Genomic DNA, 22,103 nt, shown 5'->3' with positions numbered 1-22,103 from the left:
CCCCAAACGTCAATCGCAGACCTATGTAGAACCTTTGCTTGAATGTCATTGTGTTAGTCCATACTTATACCACGTTGTAGTCTTGAAATTATGCAGTGTTCATAACACTAATATTCACATCGCATATCATCAACTCTACAATTGAAGTGTTTTTGTGTAACATGAAAAAATAATATACAAAAGCTACTAGCAGAGAACATAACAGAAGAAATAGGAGCAGGAGTAGGCCATTTGACCCCTTGAGCCTGCTGCGCCATTTAATAGGATCATGGCTGATCGATCATGGACTCAGCTTCACTTCCCTGCCCGCTCCCCATAACCCTTTATTCCCTTATCGCTCAAAAATCTGTTGACCTCTGCCTTAAATATATTCAATGACCCAGCCTCCACAGCTCTCTGGGGCAGAGAATTCCATAGATTTACAACCCTCTGAGAGAAGAAATTCTTCCTCATCTCAGTTTTAAATGGGCGGCCCCTTATTCTGAGACTATGCCCCCTATGAGGGGAAATAGCCCCTCTACATCCACCTTGTCGAGCCCCCTCATTATCTTGTATGTTTCGATAAGATCACTTCTCATTCTTCTGAACTCCAATGAGTATAGGCTCAACCTATCTTCATAAGGCAACACCCTCATCTCTGGAATCAACCTCATGAACCTTCTCTGAATAGCCTTCAAAGCAAGTATATCATTAAATACGAAGACCAAAACTGTATGCAGTACTCTAGGTGTGGCCTCACCAATACCCTGTACAGTTGTAACAGTACTTCTCTGCTTTTATACTCTACCCACTTGCAATAAAGGCTAACATTCCATTTGCCTTCCTGATCACTTGCTGTTCCTGCATACTAACTTTTTATCTTTCATGCACAAGGACCCGCAGGTCCCTCTGTACTGCAGTACTTTGCACTTTTTCTCCATTTAAATTATAATTTGCTTTTCTATTTGTTTTAAGCCAAAGTGGATAACCTCACATTTTCCCGCATTATTCTCCATCTGTCAAATTTCTGCCCACTCACTTAGCCTGTCTATATCCCTTTGCAGATTTTTTGTGTCCTCCTCACAATTTGCTTTCCCACCCATCTTTGTATCATCAGCAAACTTGGCTACATTACACTCGGTCCCTTCATCCAAGATATAGATTGTAAATAGTTGAGGCCCCAGCACCGATCCCTGCGGCACCCCGTCAGTTACTGTTTGCCAACGGGAAAATTACTCGTTTATCCCGACTCTGTTTTCTGTTAGTTAGCCAATCCTCTAACCATGCTAATCTATTATCCCCAACCCTGTGAACTTTTATCTTGTGCAGTAATCTTTTATGTGGCACTTTATCGAATGCCTTCAGGAAATCCAAATACACCACATCCATTGATTTACACCCCCCCCCCCCACCCAATTCCTCCTGCTCGTTACATCCTCAAAGAACTCCAGCAAATTTGTCAAACATGATTTCCCTTTCATAAAACCATGCTGACTCTGCTTGATTGAATTATACTTTTCCAAATGTCCTGCTACCGCTTCCTTAATAATGGACTCTAGCATTTTCTCAACGACTGATGTTGGGCTAACCAGTCTATAGTTTCCTGCTTTCTGTCTCCCTCCTTTCTTAAATCGGAGCGATACATTTGTGGTTTTCCAATCTGCTGGGACCTCTCCAGAATCCAGGGAATTTTGGTAGATTACAACCAATGCATTCACTATCTCTGCAGCCACTTCTTTAAAGACCCTAGGATGCAAGTCTTTAGTCCCATTATTTTACCGAGTACTACTTCTTTAGTGATAGTATTAAGTTCCTCCCTCTCTATAGCCCCTTGGTTATTCACTGTTGGGATGTTTTTAGTGTCTTCTACTGTGAAGACCGATACAAAATATTTGTTCAAAGTCTCTGCCATTTTCCTGTTTCCCATTATTAATTCCCCAGTCTCATCCTCTAGGGGACCAACATTTACGTTAGCCATTCTTTTTCTTTTTATGTACCTGTAGAAACTCTTACTATCTGTTTTTATGTTTCGTGCTAGTTTACTTTCATAATCTATCTTCTCTACATTATTTTTTTAGTTTTAAAAAAAATTCCCAATCCTCTGGCCTCCCAATAGTCTTGGCCACATTGCATGCCCTTGTTTTCAATTTGATACCATCCCCTATTTCGTTAGTTAGCCATGGATGGTTATCCTTCAGAAGTGATGGAGGAGGAGGGTTTGACCTACAGCAGACAAACTGAATGCTCCTTAAGTGGATAACATGACAATTTTTGTTGAAAACTGTTCCGGAAACATACCTATCTGAAAACTTCCCTAAATGACATGGCTGCTATCATAATTCAAGTTTCCAGATATATTGTGAAAATTAGATCTGCAGTAGGCACTGTTCCAAATGAGCTATTTGCAAGCATTCATGTTGGTCGTATTTTTGTACCATATGCTATAGTTTTGTGCTTATTAATATTTTCAATGAAGTCACAGGAGTGGATGTGTATTTTAAGTGTGTATGCATTTTGGTGAAGCTTTGAAGGCCTAGAGTTACAGAAATATACAGAACACGCGTGACGCACTATATTTAAATATATGACTTGATGGAGCCTGAAAAGCACAAGTATGAAGTCAAAATGTCTTGGATCAGAGAGCCTCAGAATCTGCACAACTAATGCAAGATATCTGAATTAGTATGTCTCATGAGGCCTTAAAATGATACACATATGCTTAGCTGTGCGAGACTTTTACTCTCCTGTAAACAGATGCTTTTCCAGAAATCTGTCCCTTCGCAATCTGTTACATTTTTGCTTTCCAGCCACATTTCCCACATGATTTCAAGCTGGATAACCAATATTTAAAGAATCTTTCTGTAGTTTCTTAAATTTCTGCTTGTACACTTCAGATGTAAAAGCATAAGCCTCAAGAATAGCATGTTTTATAATATCACAGTCCATGATATCAGCAGGTTGACATTAAACAAAACTCGTGTCTTTCTGCTTATTGAAGTCACAAGGTGGCTAGGCTTTTTTTTGTCCCATTTACATAAGATTACTTGGGATGTACGGCATGAAACAGGCCATTTTACCCAACCAGTCCATGCTGGCGTTTATGCTGCACTTGAGCCTCCTCTTGTCTTTCCTCATCTAAATCTAACAGCATAACCCTCTATTCCCTTCTCTCTCATATGCTTATCTAGCCTCCCCTTAAATGCATCTATACTATTCGCTTCAACCACTCCCTGTGGTAGCGAGTTCCACATTCTCACCACTCTTTGGGCAAAGAAGTTTCTTCTGAATTCCCCATTGGATTTCTTGGTGACTATCTTATATTGATGGCCTCTAGTTATGCTCTTCCCCACAAGTAGAAACATTTGTGGTGACTGGCTAGCAATGCAAATGCCTAGATAAAACCATCAATGTCCTTGCCCTCTTTAAATTTTGCAATAAGATTTGATTGAATAAAAGTGGTGAGCCCCATATTTAATGAATTATGAGACATGCTGCTAATAACTAATTTCTTTGCCAGTTTAAGAGTACATTGGTGCTGTTTCTCCTTCGCGTTGACCTCAAATTTGTGTCACTTCTGCTCTTTCTGCAATCTGCATTGCTCCTTTTCTAGTTCTTCTTGCTGGTGTTGCTCTTGGTCTCATTTTCCTTCCTGTCTTAGTCACTCAAGCTCTAATTGAAACTCTCAGTCTTAGTTGAAAGTCTTTATGCTTCATTTTCTTTTGACCTCTATCGTTGCTAATGTAAGCTCATCATCTTTTAATTTGGAATTTTTGTAAATATCACTTCTGTTCTGTTCAATTTTAAGCATTTTGAATTACCTTTGTCACCAGTATAGCTCAGTATCCCAGGTAGTTGCCATCAATTGCTATAAGTTTAGAGTCTTGCCTTAGATATTCTCTCATGTACAGCAATCCTAGACACTGTTGTAAGTGGATTGAATATGTTACATTTAGGGCTGTGCCCATACTGCCCAATATCTAACAATATAGTGGAGCAACCAGCTCTTTAACAATTGAATTGCATCGTGATCTGAACTGGATGTTCATGTCTTTCACATGTGCCCCACTTGTGTATCTGCAATTTTTTTGAAGGTGGACTAAGAAAATGTTTGGTAAGACAAGGCTAAATTAAGCTGCTTTATTTCACAGCAAGTGAATATACAGAGCAGCAGTTATGATGGGACTTGGTTCAATCTGTCTCCACATAATACAGTATAATGAACATGCTATATTTCCCCACACCAGTGTGTTATTAACTTCTGCCTATCCTCTGCATTCTCCTTTGGAGCCAGGTTGAGCGCATATCCCAAGCACCCTTGCTGAGTGCCTGGAACTAGTGACCTCCCAACACAATCGATGTGAGGTGTGGATCAATTACTGAGACAGGCTGACAAATTGGTCTTTATTTCAAAGCCTAACTCATTAGTTTTAATTGCCTTTTTTAAAACTTGTTTGAGTATACTGTGCTTTAAAACACAACCCTTAAATGTAACTTTTTCCCCAAATTGTTTCTATGTAAAAATACTAAAAAAAACCAAAACATAATAAAGGTGTTAAAGTAGAAAAACTATGTAGCGTGAACTAGAACTCAAAGATGTTCAGAAAAAGATGTTATTGAAAAGCTGACATGAAGAGCCAATGTTCGTTCAGAATGGCATCTAGGGTTGAAGACCGTAGGAGAGGAAAACGGATAATTCAAGAAGTAATCGATATTTTGCACTTAACTTTGTTTTTAAAAGCCTGCAGGAATGTGTGTGAGCATTCAATTATACCTTTCAATGTCTTTACACTGGAGTGAAGGATCACTAGAATAAAAGATTGTATACATGCTGAAGAGCTTTAGATTATGCAGTCTATTTTAGCAGATTTAGTGTGATGGTGTTCATAGGTAGTCTAGGGATCTGGAGTATGGTTATGATGTTTAGCTGCTAACCTGGCCTACCTCTTTTAGGCTATAGCTGTTAACAGGCAAATGCAGATAACTGTAGGTACCTATATAAACTGTTGATGTCAATCTGAGGACCGTTGTAACTGTATGTAAATTTCAGGTTCCATGCCAATGGCTGGTTTAATTCTCCCTTTTTTAAAGATTGATTTGCAGCTGTAACAAAGTGTTTGATACTTTGAAGTATGTTGTCTGATGCGACGTCTGGAGTGTGTTGGATACAATTTAGATGCTAGATTTTTAATGTATAATAGTAGCTCCGTTGATATGTAGACTAAAACTGTTACTTGACAACATTTTGTTTCTCATTTTCAGATTCCCTTGATGAATATTACCCAGATAGTCCATTCTGGCTATTAGAACAAAGTGGATATCTGTATGAACAGGGATCTTACGGCGAGCATGAATTATATCATGAGCATTGCCCATTAAGTACAGAAGAAATTGATGCAACTGAAGAAGGTACCTTTTTAACTTTTCACTACTAGTGAGAGTTAAACTAAAATTGTGTGTTCTGGTTGCTATCAGAGGATATCTAGAAGAAATATTTTTATCCATGAGTGATTCAAAATGTGTACCTAAAACACAAAATTCAAACTAAATCATTTCTAACATGCAGTTGTTTTTTTTTAAACTTCTAAATTTATTTATGCAAAGTGAGAGAATAGGCATATATTTATCCTCTGAATTTTATGAATTTCTCAGTTACAATTTTTTTAAATTTTCATACTTTTTAAAATATTTGTTCATGGGACGCGGGCATTGCTGGCAAGGCCAGCATTTATTGCCCATTCCTAATTGCTCTTGAGAAGGTGGTGGTGAGCTGCCTCCTTGAACCGCTGCAGTCTGTGTGGTGAAGGTATTTCCACAATGCTGTTAGGGAGGGAGTTCCAGGATTTTGACCCAGCGACAATGAAGGAATGGCGATATACTTCCAAGTCAGGATGGTGTGTAACTTGGAGGGGAACTTCCAGGTGATGATGTTCCTATGAGCCTGCTGCCCTTGTCCTTCTAGGTGGTAGAGTTTGCGGTTTTGGGAGGTGCAGCCGAAGAAGCCTTGGTGAGTAGCTACAGTGCATCTTGTAGATGGTACACACTGAAGCCACAGTGCACCAATGGTGGAGGGAGTGACTGTTTGTTTAATAATGAAATATTTATTTGAGAACTCAGTAAGTTGTTCTATGAATTGGAAATATTTTTTCCAGTGTGTTACAGGGTAAGCTAGCAATATATTCTAAACAGAAAATGCATAACAGGTCTGTACTTGCTTGAGACACTTAAAGAAGGAGCATGTATTTTTATGGCAATTTTCCTGACCAAAGCATTTCACAGCAAATTAAATATTTTTGAAGTGCAGTTACTCTTGTAATGTAGGGAAGGAAACACAGTGGCCATTGTGTACTCAGCAAAGTTCCACAAACCGCAATGAAATAATTCACCAAGTAATCTGTTTTTTAAGTAATGTTAGTTAAAGGAGAAATGATGGTCAAGACACTTTCACCTTTCTTCAAATACTGCCATGGGCAGACAGAGTCTTGGCTTAACCTTTTAGATGAAAGACAGCACCTCTGATAGTGCACTGCTAAGAGAGTGCTGCACTAAAGTATCAGTCTAGATTATGTGCTCAAGTTTCTGGAATGGGGCCTGAACCCATAACCTTCTGACTCAGAGGTAGGAGTGCTACCACCACTAAGCCAATGCTGACACTTTGTAGCTTTTTACAATTAATCATACCATAATGTGGGATGTGTTTTAATGCTATATTTTAAAAATGTTTTAAAGTGTATGGTATGTAAAGTAAAATGTTACAAACATTTTAATTTACTGGTATATTTGGCTGTTAAATAATATCCCTGTCCTATGCATGTACATGTTACAGTCCATGTCAATAAGTTTTGCATTTTAATAATGTATGCATTTTCTAAATTGAACAATATATAAATCTTAGCAAACTTGTTTTCTAGGTGACGAGCTACTTTTCAGCCATCCTCCTCAGAACCTCATCAGGACTCCAAAATTTGAAATGAGAGGTTCAGAGGAAGTAGCAACAGGAACAGTTTTGCAGCGCTTAATTCAGGAGCATTTAAGGTATGGGAATCCAAATGAGAACATGAACTTGCTGGCAATACAGCAGCAAACCACAGGGAGCACAGGGCCATCCAACAGCACCGAGAGCACACACTCTTCCACAGAGAACCTCACGCAGGAAGATCCGCAAATGGTCCATCAGTCAGCACGCCAAGAACCTCAAGGGCAAGAGCATCAGGTGGACAACAGTGTGATGGAGAAGCAGGCACGGGTCACTCTAGCACAGCAGAATATTGAAGAGCTACCAACCTATGAGGAAGCCAAAGCACAGTCTCAGTTCTTCAGAGGGCAGCAACAAGCAACTGTTGGCCCTGGTTTCTATGATGCAGGGGTCACTAATCTGAAAACAAGAACTGAGGGGAGATCTACGGTTAACCGAGTAAGCTCTGGGCAGGTGCACAAAGATGAAGCACTAAAAGAACTTAAACAAGGCCACGTTCGTTCACTCAGTGAGCGGCTAATGCAACTTTCTCTGGAAAGGAATGGTGTAAAGTCACATCCTCCTGCCTCGAACAACAATCTTTCTTCCCAACAAACCAACAAAGCCTTCAAGAATGGGGGACAACCATCTGCTCAGACCCCTACAACAGTAGTAGACTCAAGAGGTCCTCCTCCAGAGTACCCTTTTAAAACCAAACAAATGTTGCCAACACTTAATCAGCCTCATGAGCTTGGGCATTTTTACAATGATCCACACTCGGCAATTCTGCAGGAATTGCCTAAACCATATCCTGGAACTCTGGCAATTAGGCAGGAAGCAACCATCCTAAGGTATCAGTCACCACCACAATATGGGTCAACCAGGTAAAAATAAGTTCCATTTTCATTTCTTCAAAAATACATGTGAATTGAAAGAAATTGTTAACAATAAATTAGATAATCTGATCTGTGTAGAAATGAATGTACTGTGGGATTGTTCTGCTATTTTATCACTAGGGTTTCAGAAATGCATAATGGTGGGTGATATTTTGATGCTTACCTTGCCCATGTATCAGAAATTCAGGGTGCTCCTTGTAACTTTCTGTCCATTAAATTTCCAGCATGCATTCATAGATTTTGCCTTTTCAAATTTGTGTTGTGTTTGAAGAGAACATTTTGAATTACATGACCGATTCACTGATCCTTCATTCCCAGTGGAGACTGCTCGAAAGCAGCATGGATCAGAGATAGGACTGCAACATTACTGTGCCGATTCTTTAATCCACGCTCCCTTCAAGCATGGCTGCTCGCTGGGATTGTGTGATTGTTGAATTTACCCTTGTATAACATTAGGTTGACATGCTAGTGGTTGCAGAGCTGCCACTGGAGGTGATAATGATAGGTCCAATTTGAAATGATGAATTAAGAATATCAAACAAGATCATTGGTTTAAATGTGTTTTTTTTTCTCTCCTGTAAGCCCAATAACATCACTGATTTTGTGTGCAAGACAAAAGCAAATTATTTTGAATTAATATTGAAAATCATTGATGTCTGCTTTCTTATTCATTGTTACTATTCAATTATTTAGAATGCTCAGTATCAAATAGCAATAAAATAGAATGTGTATCCTAACATCTTTCTAGTTTCTTAGGATGTGCAGAATCTGAGTATGAAATCATAGAACGAGAAATGGCTTTTCAGCTCACCAGGCCCATTCTGTCACTGTGTCCAATCTATCCTCCCATGCATACTAACCCACTCGCATTCAGAACATTCACCAATTCTCTCATCTTCACTATTCAATGCTGCTTTGGTGTCTTCCAAAGAATATTGCTCTCTATCAGAAAAGTCCTTGTATCTCATGGGGAATCGATAATTTCACCCTTTACCAATTTCTGTAATCACTAATCCCATGCTCAGTCAGATATTTTTTTGAATTCTTCAGTAAAGCAATTACTAATCTTATCAGCCTTATCACTAGCCTTGCTTAAGTAGAGTTAATTCTGTGTTCACAAATAGCCTGCTTATATCTACATAATTTATGCCTCTCGACATAATTTAACTGCAGCCTAACTGTGACCAGAGCCCTGGAATGCACTTTGCTGCAGTGATATCATCATATGTTTTTCTGCTCAAATAATCGTGTGGAGAGCTAGCAGAACAAAATTCATACCCCCAAAAAGTGGTGCCAGCAAACTTTATAAATCAAGTAACTGCACTATTTTGAAAATAATTTAAGTACTGTGGAAGGATTGACATTAAAAACAGCATTGGATCCACATCGATTTATAAAGATGCAATTAAGGTCTGTAGTATTTTTATTTATTCATTATTGAGATACCACATGTTTTTAAAAAAAAAACTATTTTGCGGTGGAAGGTTCCAGACTGAACAGAACTACAGCAGCGAGTCTGAACACCCTTCTGATGCTGGGATTGATGTGTTACAGACTTTTTTTAAAAAACTGGCATATAGCCATGATTTGCCAGTCTGGACATTCTAAATACTGTCCTGAAGAAATGGAAAATGTTCTGTTCTCCAGGTGTCATTCCTCAGTGTAAGTGCAAACAATCAGAGTGTTTCACTACTTCTGTGGCAATATCCTATCCATGTTCCAGATAGCCCTCCACCCTCAACAGGAAAAGAACAATTCTTATCCTGAATTAAATGGCTTTTTGGTGTAAAGAAAATGTCTCCCAATAAGGAGTATAGATTACATTTTAATTATAAGTAAGATGTCTAAATATTATCAACCTAAAGGAAGAGAAATGTACACTGAATAGGGCAAGGAGATCTGGGGAAGTAGAGGAAGAGAAGAAATGGAGATAAATTGATCCTCAACTAGAAGAAATCTTAGTTTTGAGGAGCAACTTGTGAACTTACAAGTAAAATAAACTTAAAACAAGAATCCACAAACAGACATTTATGTCTACAAGTATTGTTCTGCATTCTCTTCTTTGCATGATATTGAGACAAAAAAGGTAATACAACCTAAACTAGTGAAAAACAAATTCCAAAAGGAACTTCATGGAAAGGATGATAAATGAATGGAGATTTGAGAGCAGAGACACGAGGGGGGTATTTAAAATGCAGTTAGATGCTGGGCTGAAAGTTCTAATTAGAGGGCTGACTTGCTTTTTCTCTCACAACACAAAAGCAAAATACTGTGGATGCTGGAATCTGAAATAAAAACAGTAAATGCTGAAAATCTCGGTCAGGCAGCATCTGTGGAGAGAAACAAAGTTAACGTTTCAGGTCTGTGACTCTTCATCAGAACCTTTTCTCATCTTGCCTTTTCTTATGTTCTAAGTATACTTCAACAATATTTACAAATACCAGGAGATTTCAAGAACTGCATTGTGAGAGCTTGTACTTGATGTGCCAACACACTTGCTAAAGCAAAAGCTTTCCAGTGCCCAGTGTAATAGGTGCAAAATAATTGTTGCACGTTCCAGCAATTGAACCTGCCTTGAGAAATTTGGCGGCGGTGTGGGGAGAGATTAAAAATCTTGGAATTGGGATATTGAGAAAGTATTTTTTTAAATATACTAACTGTCTTGTTATATTGCAGGGAACATTTGAGACTCAACACCTGTTGAGGTGATGCAGAGCCAGCAAACTTGAGCTATAGAGCTGGCTCTCTGTCATGCTCTGGCCAGGGAAAATGGAGTTCTGCACATCTGTGTTTGTATCCTAATGTTGGTTAAATTTCAAGACTAAGAGAGAGCTGACTGTCTCAGTGAATTACACAGCTTGTATTAACCTAATATTGAAACTGCAATGCATTGATGTGTGAACCCTGAAATTGAGAGATTCTGCTTCTGGCACAGAGTATCACTCAACAGAAGGGCAGACCAGAGAACTGAACATGGAGGATGCCATACCTGATTCGTGGATTCTCGACTTTGTGATCACTGTGGCTTGAAATTGAGACTGATGTGAATTGGAAAATTTGTTGCCAGAGTGGACACACACAATTTTGGTGCTATATATACTACAATTACATCAACTTGAATTTAGATATTGGTTTATAATTGCTATGTAAAACATCCCACGGCACTTCACAGGAGCGTTATCAGATAGAATTTGACACCATGCCACATAAGTAGATATTGGGGCAGGGGACCAAAAGCTTGGTCAAAGAGATCGGTTTTAATGGGCATCTTAAAGGAGGAGAGAGAAACGGACAGGGCTAGGGAAGAAATTCCAGAGCATAGGGTCTAGTTAGCTATGTAACTATATTATGTTGTAAAACTGCCCATAAGTTCTGAGACTTCAACTTGTTTAAAATTGTAGCTAGAATTCTGAAGCATTCATCATGTGTGCTGCTGTGTACCATTGCATTGATTTTATTTTTACTATGATTTTCCAGGCAATGTCAGGCATTTTTTCAACCACTGCCATTACAGCACCACAGCCCCATGTCTTCCCAGAGTTCCTTAGAACAGAATCAGTTGCAACTTGCACTGTTGCAGCCTGCACCTCCCCAGCCTCAGCCAGCTCGTTTGTCAAACCAGCAGCTTTCAGTTGATGCAGTTGCAATCGTGGCACGAGCACAGCAGATGGTGGAGATATTATCAGAAGAAAACCGTGCCCTTCGCCAGGAGCTGGAGGGTTTCTATGAAAAAACTGCTAAACTACAAAAGGTACTGTGGTTCTTTTATTTTTTCAAATTGAACGTAAGCCAAGTTCCAAAGGTAGTTCATTGTTAAAGTTTTTGTAGCAGTTGTTGTCCATATGGCTGTTTATATGGTTATGTAACCCGCAGTTTGCTAATATTACCATTACTGCCATCGGCTTCTTTAAACTGAAGAAACAGAAAATATAATCAATATAAATAGAATTTGCATCATGAAAATAAAGTAAAACTAATAAATCTTAACGTGTATATTGGCCTGGAATTTGTAGTCAGGATGACGGCAAACTGGCAGCGTTCGCTGTCATTCTGCCTGTGAAACTGATCACACCTTTGGGATTTGGCACGTGCGCTTGAGGATATCCTAAAGTTGTGGTCTGTCATTCACTGCTCTGCCACTGTTTGTGCTCCGCACGACCCCCCCCCTGCCCCCCAAAGAGCTGACAATCAGTGTAATCACTCAAATCAGGGAAACTGACAAAAACTTCGGCCCTTCCGCTGTAAGTACGCTGTTGAATTCCCCACTAAAAGTTAGACCCAATGGGATTAGGTGTAACTGAAGTTTTAACAGAATATTGACAGCTAAATAAAGGCTATGGGCCTGAAAAACTAATTTTAATTGTGAAATGTATCCATTTTAATATAAATTTAAATTTTTAAGAAACTTAAATCTTTCAGATTTTCCTTTTCCTCATGCGAGAGCCCTAGTCTTCATTTTGTTTTGTTTTGCTCTCTAATATTTTTTTAAGTTAGAATTTTAAGAGCTTACTCATTTCTTGTTTGCTGTCTGAGAATTCGGCGTTTTGATTGGTTGCTTACACAGCTTGTTGACATCACAGCAATTGCATAAGGGAATCTCCACTAACCTCCATTGATTTGAATGAAACCTCAGAAAACCCTTGACACAGAGATCACAAGATCTTTGTGCGACGCTTACTCCAGGGCCAGTGGCGAATGCCTTCGCTTAGCTGCTGGCTGCAAATTCCGGGCTGTAATTTTAGCAAATGCTTTTCACTTTTACACAAAATATGTTGTAAGAATGAACAGTATAGTGCCAAAATTGTGAGATTGCAATCCTGATGTCGAATCTTGTTGGACAGGAGTGAAGATTGTAAAATCAGGTGCGTAGGGTAGGCAGTTTGCCTGATTCGCAGCATTTCCAATATTTCAGCCACAGCAGCTGTTGACCCTCTCCTACTAACTAATCTAGTACTCCTTCACGGTGCTTTCCAAGTAAGAGAAGGGAATGAGATGACTGGTTGCTGAGTGTTTCTTGGAGTAGAGATGGCTCTTTATCATCTTCTTCTGGATCACAAATGTTATCTTGCAACTGCTGGCACCATGTCTCGGTTTGCTCTCTGGATGGTATATTTGTATGGGGCAGTTGGGTGGAAATGGATATTGAGTCACCTTGGTGAGCGCTTCCTCAGCACTGCCTACTTTTGCTGCTGGGCACACTGTCAGCATGTCCAGGCGATTTCTCCAATATGGTGAATACATACAAAACCATCTCATTGGCATTGGTGCATCAATTAGTAGGTTCTAAAGTGAACCTACAGCTCCACTTGGGGCTTTTGCTAAGAGGTTCAATTGCCAGTGGCCCTAGAGGTACCATAGTTCTGTGAAGTGGTCAAAATCAACTGCATGGATACAGCTACTGAAGTCCTCTGTACTTATCATCAAACCTCTCAAATTACTCCAAGAATTGACCAGGCTCAAAACGTATGATTCTTTTGTAGGCAGACCCTGGATGGCACCTATTCTGTAACTTTGCTGAGGTGGCCTTGAGCTGGCCCTCAATTCAATTGCTTGACATTCTTATGCTGCCACCTGCCCTTGCTCCTCCTCACTAACACTGTCCTCTTCACTTGGTGCTCCCATTTTGAAATCTGAATCAGAACCAGTCTAAGTGTTCCTGTGCAGGTGCTTACGACAGTTCGAATAAGTATTGTTGTGAGGTGGTGGGGCCAGCATCCTCCAGGCTGACAATTTGCGGCACCTCAGGGATGTCGAGGGAAGCACAAAATGGAACAAGCTCGACAATGATATCAGCAACTTGCTCTTGAAATAAAAAGTGACTTCCCAATACATGCTGTGCTATGATGTTGCGATGTGTGCTAAGTTTGTAGTTGACAGAATGCTTGAGCTGTCAAAGATTAGGGGGAGGAAGAAGCAGCAGCAATGATAGGTACGAGCCAGAGATGCAGGATACCCTCCCTCATGACCTCGAATTTCCCATCATCATTGCTGTAGCACTGCTGTACTCTAGGAATGTCACTGTTGCTGCATGCAGCATTGCTATGAGCAGGTGAAGGACAATTTTAAATTAGTTGAGTTATCTGATCTTCACAACGGTGACATTAGGAGCCCGACAATTGGCATCAGCAACCCTGCTTTAGCAAAGGACAAAAAAATTCAGCCACTGTTCACACTCTTGATTGGAAATGTTATATATGTATACTTGTATTTACTCTGTACAGCCACCAGAGGGCTCATCCCCTGGAGTCCCAGGGATCCCATAATCTCTTGGGAGCACAGGTTTTTAAGGAGGCTTCACAGGTTGGAAAGGCACCCTGGAGACCTGCAATAAAAGACTAAGGTCACACTTTACCTTGAGCTCAGTGTTCAGTCTGACTCTTTCTCCATACACCACAATTGGCGACGAGATACAGATAGCGAACCCAAAGATGCAGAGAACAGTGGGTATCCTGGAGAAATTCTCGGAGGGAGATGATTGGGAAACTTTTGTGGAGCGACTCGACCAATTCTTCTTGGCCAACGAACTAGATGGGGAAGAGAGCGCTGCCAAGCGAAGGGCGATCCTCCTCACTGTCTGTGGGGCACCAACGTATGGCCTCATGAAGAATCTGCTCACTGCAGCGAAACCCATGGAGAAATCGTACGACGATTTGTGCATACTGGTCTGAGAGCATTTAAACCCGAAGGAGAGCGTTCTGATGGCGAGGTACCGGTTATACACCTACAAAAGGTCTGAAGGCCAGGAAGTGGCGAGCTATGTCGCTGAGCTAAGACACCTTGCAGGACATTGCGAATTTGAAGGATATTTGGAGCACACACTCAGAGACTTTTTCGTACTTGGCATTGGCCACGAAACCATACTTCGCAAACTTTTGACTGTAGAGACCCCGACCTTGAGTAAGGCCATAGCGATAGCCCAGGCGTTCATTGCCACCAGTGACAATATGAAGCAAATCTCTCAGCACACAAGTACTGCTACAAGCACTGTGAACAAAGTGATATTTTTGAATCGTAACGTACAGGGTAGGTCACACATACTTGCAGCTGCACTTCCGCAGATGTCTGAGTCCACCATCAAGGGTGATGAATGCAAGGCCATTAACACCATGGCGCTGCGGGGGTGATCATCGTTTCCATTCATGCCGATTCAAAGAGTACGTTTGCAAGGGCTGTGGAACAATGGGACGCCTCCAATACGTGTGCAGGCGAACTGCTAATCCTGTTAAACCTGCAAACCACCATGTTGCAGAGGAGGACAGATCCACGGAGGATCATGACAAACCAGAGTCTCAGATCGAGGAGGCAGAGGTACAAGGGGTGCCCACACTCATCACGAATTGTCCCCCGATAATGCTGAATGTTGAACTAAATGGACTCCCGGTGTCAATGGAGCTGGACACAGGCACGAGCCAGTCCATCATGGGCAAAAAGACTTTGGCAAGGTTGTTGTGCAACCAAGGCCTCAAGGCCAGTCTTAACTCCAGTTCGCACGAAACTAAGAACTTACACAAAAGAACTAATTCCTATAATCGGCAGTGCTACGATGGAGCGGTGCACAAGCTACCACTCTGGGTGGTACCAGGTGATGGTCTCAAGCTGCTCGGTCGGAGCTGGCTAGGAAATATACGCTGGAACTGGGATGACATCCGAGCGCTATCGCCCGCTGATGACACTTCATGTGCCCAGGTCTTAACCAAATTTCTTTCGTTGTTCGAACCAGGCAACGGGAAATTGAAAAGAGCAAAAGTGCAGATCCACCTAATTCCGGGGGCACGAACCATCCATCACAAGGCGAGAGCAGTACTGTACATGATGAGAGAAAGGGTAGAGCTCGAGCTAGACCGGCTGCAAAGAGAGGGCATCCTTTCACCGATCGAATTCAATGAGTGGACCAGTCCGATCGTTCCAGTCCTCAAGGGAGACAGCACCGTCAAAATCTGTGGCGATTACAAAGTAACTATCAATCGTTTCTCCCTGCAGGATCAATACCCACTACCAAAGGCCGACGACTCTTTGAACGCTGGCGGGAGTCAAGACGTTCACGAAGCTGGATCTGACTTCAGCCTACATGACGCAGGAACTGGAGGAATCGTTGAAGGCCCTCACCTGCATCAACACGCACAAAGGTCTTTTTGTTTATAACAGATGCCTGTTTGGAATTCAATCGGCGGCGGTGATATTCCAGAGAAACATGGAAAGCTTACTGAAGTCAGTCCCGCACACCATGGTTTTCCAGGACGACATCTTGGTCACAGGTCGGAACACAGTCGAGCATCTGCAGAACCTGGAGGAGGTTCTTAGTCGACTCAACCGCGTGGGGCTCAAGTTAAAACATTCAAAGTGCGTTTTCCTGGCGCCTGAAGTGGAGTTCCTGGGAAGGAGGATTGCGGCAGACGGCATCAGGCCCAGCAATACGAAGACGGAGGCAATTGAGAATGCACTGAGGCCACAGAACGTGACGAAGCTGCGGTCATTTCTGGGACTCCTGAACTACTTTGGTAACTTCTTACCGGGTCTCAGTACACTGTTAGAACCACTGCATGTCTTACTACGAAAAGGGGACGAATGGGTTTGGGGTAAAAGCCAAGAAAATGCCTTTGTAAATGCGAGAAAATTGTTATGCTCAAACAAATTGCTTGTGTTGTGTGATCCACGTAAGCGTTTGGTACTAGCATGTGATGCGTCGTCATATGGCGTCGGGTGTGTATTGCAACAAGCTAATGATTTCAGGAAACTGCAACCGGTTGCTTATGCATCCAGGAGTCTGTCAAAGGCCGAGAGAGCCTACAGCATGATTGAAAAAGAAGCGTTAGCGTGTGTCTATGGGGTAAAGAAAATGCATCAATACCTGTTTGGGCTAAAATTCGAATTGGAAACTGACCATAAGCCACTTGTATCCCTGTTTTTCGAGAGTAAAAGGATAAATACCAACGCATCGGCCCGCATCCAGAGATGGGCGCTCACGTTGTCTGCATACAACTGCGCCATCCGCCACAGGCCAAGCATAGAAAACTGCGCCGATGCTCTCAGTAGGCTGCTATTGCTCACCTCGGGGGTGGAAATGGTGCAGCCTGCAGATCTAGCCATGGTTATGGAAGCATTTGAGAGTGAGCAATCACCCGTCACTACCCGGCAGATCAAAACCTGGACAACCCAGGACCCCTTATTATCTCTCGTCAAAATCTGTGTGCTTCACGGAAGCTGGTCCAGTGTCTCAGTGGAAAAGCAGGAAGAGATAAAGCCGTTCCAGTGGTGCAAAGGTGAAATATCTATACAGGCAGACTGCCTTCTATGGGGCAATCGAGTAGTGGTCCCCAAGAAGGGCAAAGACACCTTCATCAATGACCTCCACAGTATCCACCCAGGCATCGTAATGATGAAAGCGATAGCCAGATCCCACGTGTGGTGGCCTGGTATTGATGCGGACTTAGAATCCTGCATTCACAGATGTAATACATGCTCGCAGTTAAGCAATGTACCCAGGGAGGCGCCACTAAGTTTATGGTCTTGGCCCTCCAAACCGTGGTCGAGGGTCCACATCAACAATGCAAGCCTGTTCTTGGATAAAATGTTCCTTGTGGTTGTAGACACATACTCCAGGTGGATTGAATGTGAGATAATGTTGGCTAGCATGTCCGCTGCCACTACTGAAAGCTTGCGGGTCATGTTTGGCACACACGGCCTACCTGATGCCCCGGTGAGTGACAACGAGCCATGTTTTACCAGTACTGAGTTCAAAGAATTGATGAAGTTAGATGAAGTCCTTACTACTCGGGGGATCAAGGGCTATGGCGAGAAAGCAGGAAGGGGGTACTGAAGTTGCATGTTCAGCCATGAACTCATTGAATGGCGGTGCAGGTTAGAAGGGCCAAATGGCCTCCTACTGCACCTATTTTCTATGTTTGTATGACCCGCAATGGGATCAAACATGTCACATCTGCCCCGTTTGAACCAGCGTCCAATGGTCAGGCAGAGAGAGCAGTGCAACCCATCAAGCAAGGCTTGAAGAGAGTAACTGAAGGCTCACTGCAGACTTGCCTATCCCGAGTCCTGCTTAGCTACCGCACGAGACCCCACTCACTCACTGGGATCCCACCTGCTGAACTGCTCATGAAAAGAGCACTTAAGCCAAGGCTCTCGTTCGTTCACTCTGATCTACATGAACAGGTAGAGAGCAGGCGGCTTTAACAAAGTTCATACCATGATAGCGCAAATGTGTCACGTGAGATTGAAGTCAATGATCCTGTATTTGGATTAAATTATGGGCAAGGTCCCAAGTGGCTTCCCGGCACTGTCGTGGCCAAAGAGGGGAGCAGGGTGGTTCGGGTCAAACTTTCAAATGGACTCATTCACCGGAAACACTTGGACCAAATCAAACTCAGATTTACACACTATCCTGAGCAACCCACCTTGGCCCCTACCATTTTTGATCCTCCAACATACACACCAGTGGCAACCAGCACCACGGTTGACCACGAAGCAGAACTCATCATCCACAGCAGCCCAGCAGAGCCCAACACACCAGGCAGCCCAGCAAGGCCAGCTGCACAGGAGCCCAGTGAGGGCCCAACAAATGATTCAACAACACCAGCTTTCACCCAGAGATGATCAATCAGGGCAAGAAGGGCCCCAGATCGACTTACATTGTAAATAGTTACACTATTGACTTTGGGGAGGACGGGGCGGGGGGAGGGAGTGTTGTTATATATGTATACTTGTATTTACTCTGTATCGCCACCAGAGGGCTCATCCCCTGAAGTCCCAAGGAATCCCTTGGGAGTACAGGTTTTTAAGGAGGCTTCACAGGTTGGAGAGGCACTGGAGACCTGCAATAAAAGACTAAGGTCACAATTTACCTTGAGCTCACAGTGTTCAGTCTGACTCTTTCTCCATACACAACAGGAAGCAAACTCCAATGTGAATCAGAAAAGAAGGGTGACGAATATTACATAAATATAGTATTACACAAAGCTTTTCCCTCTTTGACTACTCCATCAATGATACTGCCTTCAGCCATCAAGTTACTCAAACCTTCTTCATTTTCAAAACCGTCTTCTAAACTTACCTCTTGATGCCTTGCATGTCAAGAACAGGTTGTTAATGTTACATTTGATGTGTGATAGCATTGAATTTCCACTGAATTTTTGGTGTTTATTTAGTAAAGGGTACATATAGAAACATAGAAAATAGGTGCAGGAGTAGGCCATTCAGCCCTACGAGCCTGCACTGCCATTCAATAAGATCATATCTGATCATTCCCTCAGTATCCCTTTCCTGCTTTCTCTCCATACCCCTTGATCCCCTTAGCCGTAAGGGCCATATCTAACTCCCTCTTGAATATATCCAATGAACTGGCATCAACAACTCTCTGCAGCAGGGAATTCCTTAGGTTAACAACTCTCTGAGTGAAGAAGTTTCTCCTCATCTCAGTCCTAAATGGCCTACCCCTTATCCTAAGACTGTGTCCCCTAGTTCTGGACTTGCCCAACATCGGGAACATTCTTCCCACATCTAACTTGTCCAGTCACGTCAGAATCTTATATGTTTCTATGAGACCTCCTCTCATCCTTCTAAACTCCAATGAATAAAGGCCCAGTTGATCCAGTCTCTCCTCGTATGACAGTCCAGCCATCCCTGGAATCAGTCTGGTGAACCTTTGCTGCACTCTCTCAATAGCAAGAAGGTCCTTCCTCAGATTAAGAGACCAAAACTGAATACAATATTCCAGGTGAGGCCTCACTAAGGCCCTGTACAACTGCAGTAAGACCCCCCTGCTCCTATACTCAAATCCCCTAGCTATGAAGGCCAACATACCATTTGCCGCCTTCACCGCCTGCTGTACCTGCATGCCAACTTTCAATGACTGATGTACCATGCCACCTAGGTCTCGTTGCACCTCCCCTTTTCCTAATCTGCCGCCATTCAGATAATATTCTGCCTTCGTGTTTTTGCCCCCCAAATGGATAACCTCACATTTATCCACATTATACTGCATCTGCCATGCATTTGCCCACTCACCTAACCTGTCCAAGTCACCCTGCAGCCTCAGCGTCCTCCTCACAGCTCACACCGCCACCCAGTTTAGTATCATCCGCAAACTTGGAGATATTACACTCAATTCCTTCATCTAAATCGTTAATGTATATTGTAAATAGCTGAGGTCCCAGCACTGAGCCCTGCGGCACTCCACTAGTCACTGCCTGCCATTCTGAAAAGGACCTGTTTATCCCGACTCTGCTTCCTGTCTGCCAACCAGTTGTCTATCCACGTCAGTACATTACCCCCAATACCATACGCTTTGATTTTGCACACCAATTTCTTGTGGGGGACCTTGTCAAAAGCCTTTTGAAAGTCCAAATACACCACATCCACTGGTTCTCCCTTGTCCACTCTGCTAGTTACATTCTCAAAAAATTCCAGAAGATTTGTCAAGCATGATTTCCCTTTCATAAATCCATGCTGACTTGGTCCAATCCTGTCACTGCTTTCCAAATGCGCTGCTATTTCATCCTTAATGATTGATTCCAACATTTTCCCCACTACTGATGTCAGGCTAACTGGTCTATAATTACCCTTTTTCTCTCCCTCCTTTTTTAAAAAGTGGTGTTACATTAGCTACCTTCCTGTCCATAGGAACTGATCCAGAGTCAATAGACTGTTGGAAAATGATCACCAATGCATCCACTATTTCTAGAACCACTTTCTTAAGTACTCTGGGATGCAGACTATCAGGCCCCGGAGATTTATCGGCCTTCAATCCCATCAATTTCCCTAACACAATTCCCACCTAATAAGGATATCCTTCAGTTCCTCCTTCTCACGAGACCTACTGTCCCCTAGTACATTCGGAAGGTTATTTGTGTCTTCCTTCGTGAAGACAGAACCGAAGTATTTGTTCAGTTGGTCTGCCATTTCTTTGTTCCCCATTATAAATTCACCTGAATCCGACTGCAAGGGACCTACGTTTGTCTTCATTAACTTTTTTCTCTTCACATATTTATAGAAGCTTTTGCAGTCAGTTTTTATGTTCCCTGCAAGCTTCCTCTCGTACTCTATTTTCCCCCTCTTAATTAAACTCTTAGTCTTCCTTTGTTGAATTCTAAATTTCTCCCAGTCCTCAGGTTTGTTGCTTTTTCTAGCCAAATTTTATGCCTCTTCCTTGGCTTTAACACTATCCTAATTTCCCTTGTTAGCCATGGTTGAGCCACATTCCCCGTTTTATTTTTACTCCAGACAGGAATGTATAATTGCTGAAGTTCATCCATGTGATCTTTAAATGTTTGCCATTGCTTATCCACCATCAACCCTTTAAGTATCCTTTGCCAGTCTATTCTTGCCAATTCACGCCTCATACTGTCGAAGTTACCTTTCCTTAAGTTCAGGACTTTAGTTTCCGAATTAACTGTGTCACTCTCCATCTTAATAAAGAATTCTACCATATGCCAAAGACTGGAATTTTTTCTCCGATGTTTGTATGTTTAGGCCACATTGATTAACTGGAATTAACACAAAACTTCTATATCTGCAATAGAGTGTGCTGTCTGAAACTGTGGATTCTCCATTGCTTGACAAAGCTGGAATATACTCAAGTAACAGATAAATATAGAATTTAACTGATTCTGTTCTTTTAAAAAAAATTGAGCACAGTACATTGTGTACATGTTTTAATAAATAACAAATATCAGGACTACAAAAAGAATAATTTTGTAATTAGAAAATACAAATCAGATGTTGTCCATGCTGTACTCATCATCATAGACAGTCCCTCGGAATCAAGGAGGACTTGCTTCCACTCCCAAAGTGAGTTCTTTGATGGCTGAACAGTCCAATATGACAGCCACAGACTCTGTTACAGATGGGATAGACATTCGTCGAGGGAAGGGGTCGATAGGGCTGGTTTGCCGCGCGCTCCTTCCGCTGCCTGCGCTAGGCCTCTTCATACTATTTATGTTGAGACTTGAAGAGCTCAACGCCCTCCTGGATGTACTTTCTCCACCTTGGGCGGACTTCGGTCAGGGTCTCCCAGGTGTCAGTGATGATGTCGCACTTTACCAGGGAGGTTTTGAGGGTGTCCTTATAACGTTTCCGCTGTCCTCCTTTTGCTCGATTACCATGAAGGAGCTCCACATAAAGCATTTGCTCAGGGAGTCTCGTATCTGGCATGCGAACTATGTGGCCTGCCCAGCGAAGCTGATCGAGTGTGGTCAGTGCTTCAATACTGGGGATGTTAGCCTGGATGAAGACACTGATGTTGGTGCGCCTGTCCTCCCAGGGGA

General features: G+C 42.3%; 1 protein-coding gene across 3 annotated transcripts in view; it reads left to right on the top strand.

The window, feature by feature from the left end:
• The window catches only part of amotl1 (angiomotin like 1), a 266,649-nt gene that overhangs the window by 109,229 nt on the left and 135,317 nt on the right, over positions 1-22,103 (top strand). For all 3 annotated transcript variants that reach the window (XM_070891965.1, XM_070891964.1, XM_070891966.1), the window contains 3 exons: positions 5,239-5,385; positions 6,888-7,815; positions 11,305-11,578. In XM_070891965.1, the coding sequence (XP_070748066.1) occupies positions 5,239-5,385; positions 6,888-7,815; positions 11,305-11,578 (1,349 nt within the window). The remainder of the gene's footprint in view (positions 1-5,238; positions 5,386-6,887; positions 7,816-11,304; positions 11,579-22,103) is intronic.

Source organism: Pristiophorus japonicus, chromosome 10 (assembly GCF_044704955.1).
Source record: "Pristiophorus japonicus isolate sPriJap1 chromosome 10, sPriJap1.hap1, whole genome shotgun sequence".
In the NCBI taxonomy this organism is placed as follows: Eukaryota; Metazoa; Chordata; class Chondrichthyes; family Pristiophoridae; genus Pristiophorus; species Pristiophorus japonicus.
The sequence above is the reverse complement of the archived record's forward strand: the minus strand, read 5'-3'. Positions and strand labels throughout refer to the sequence as shown.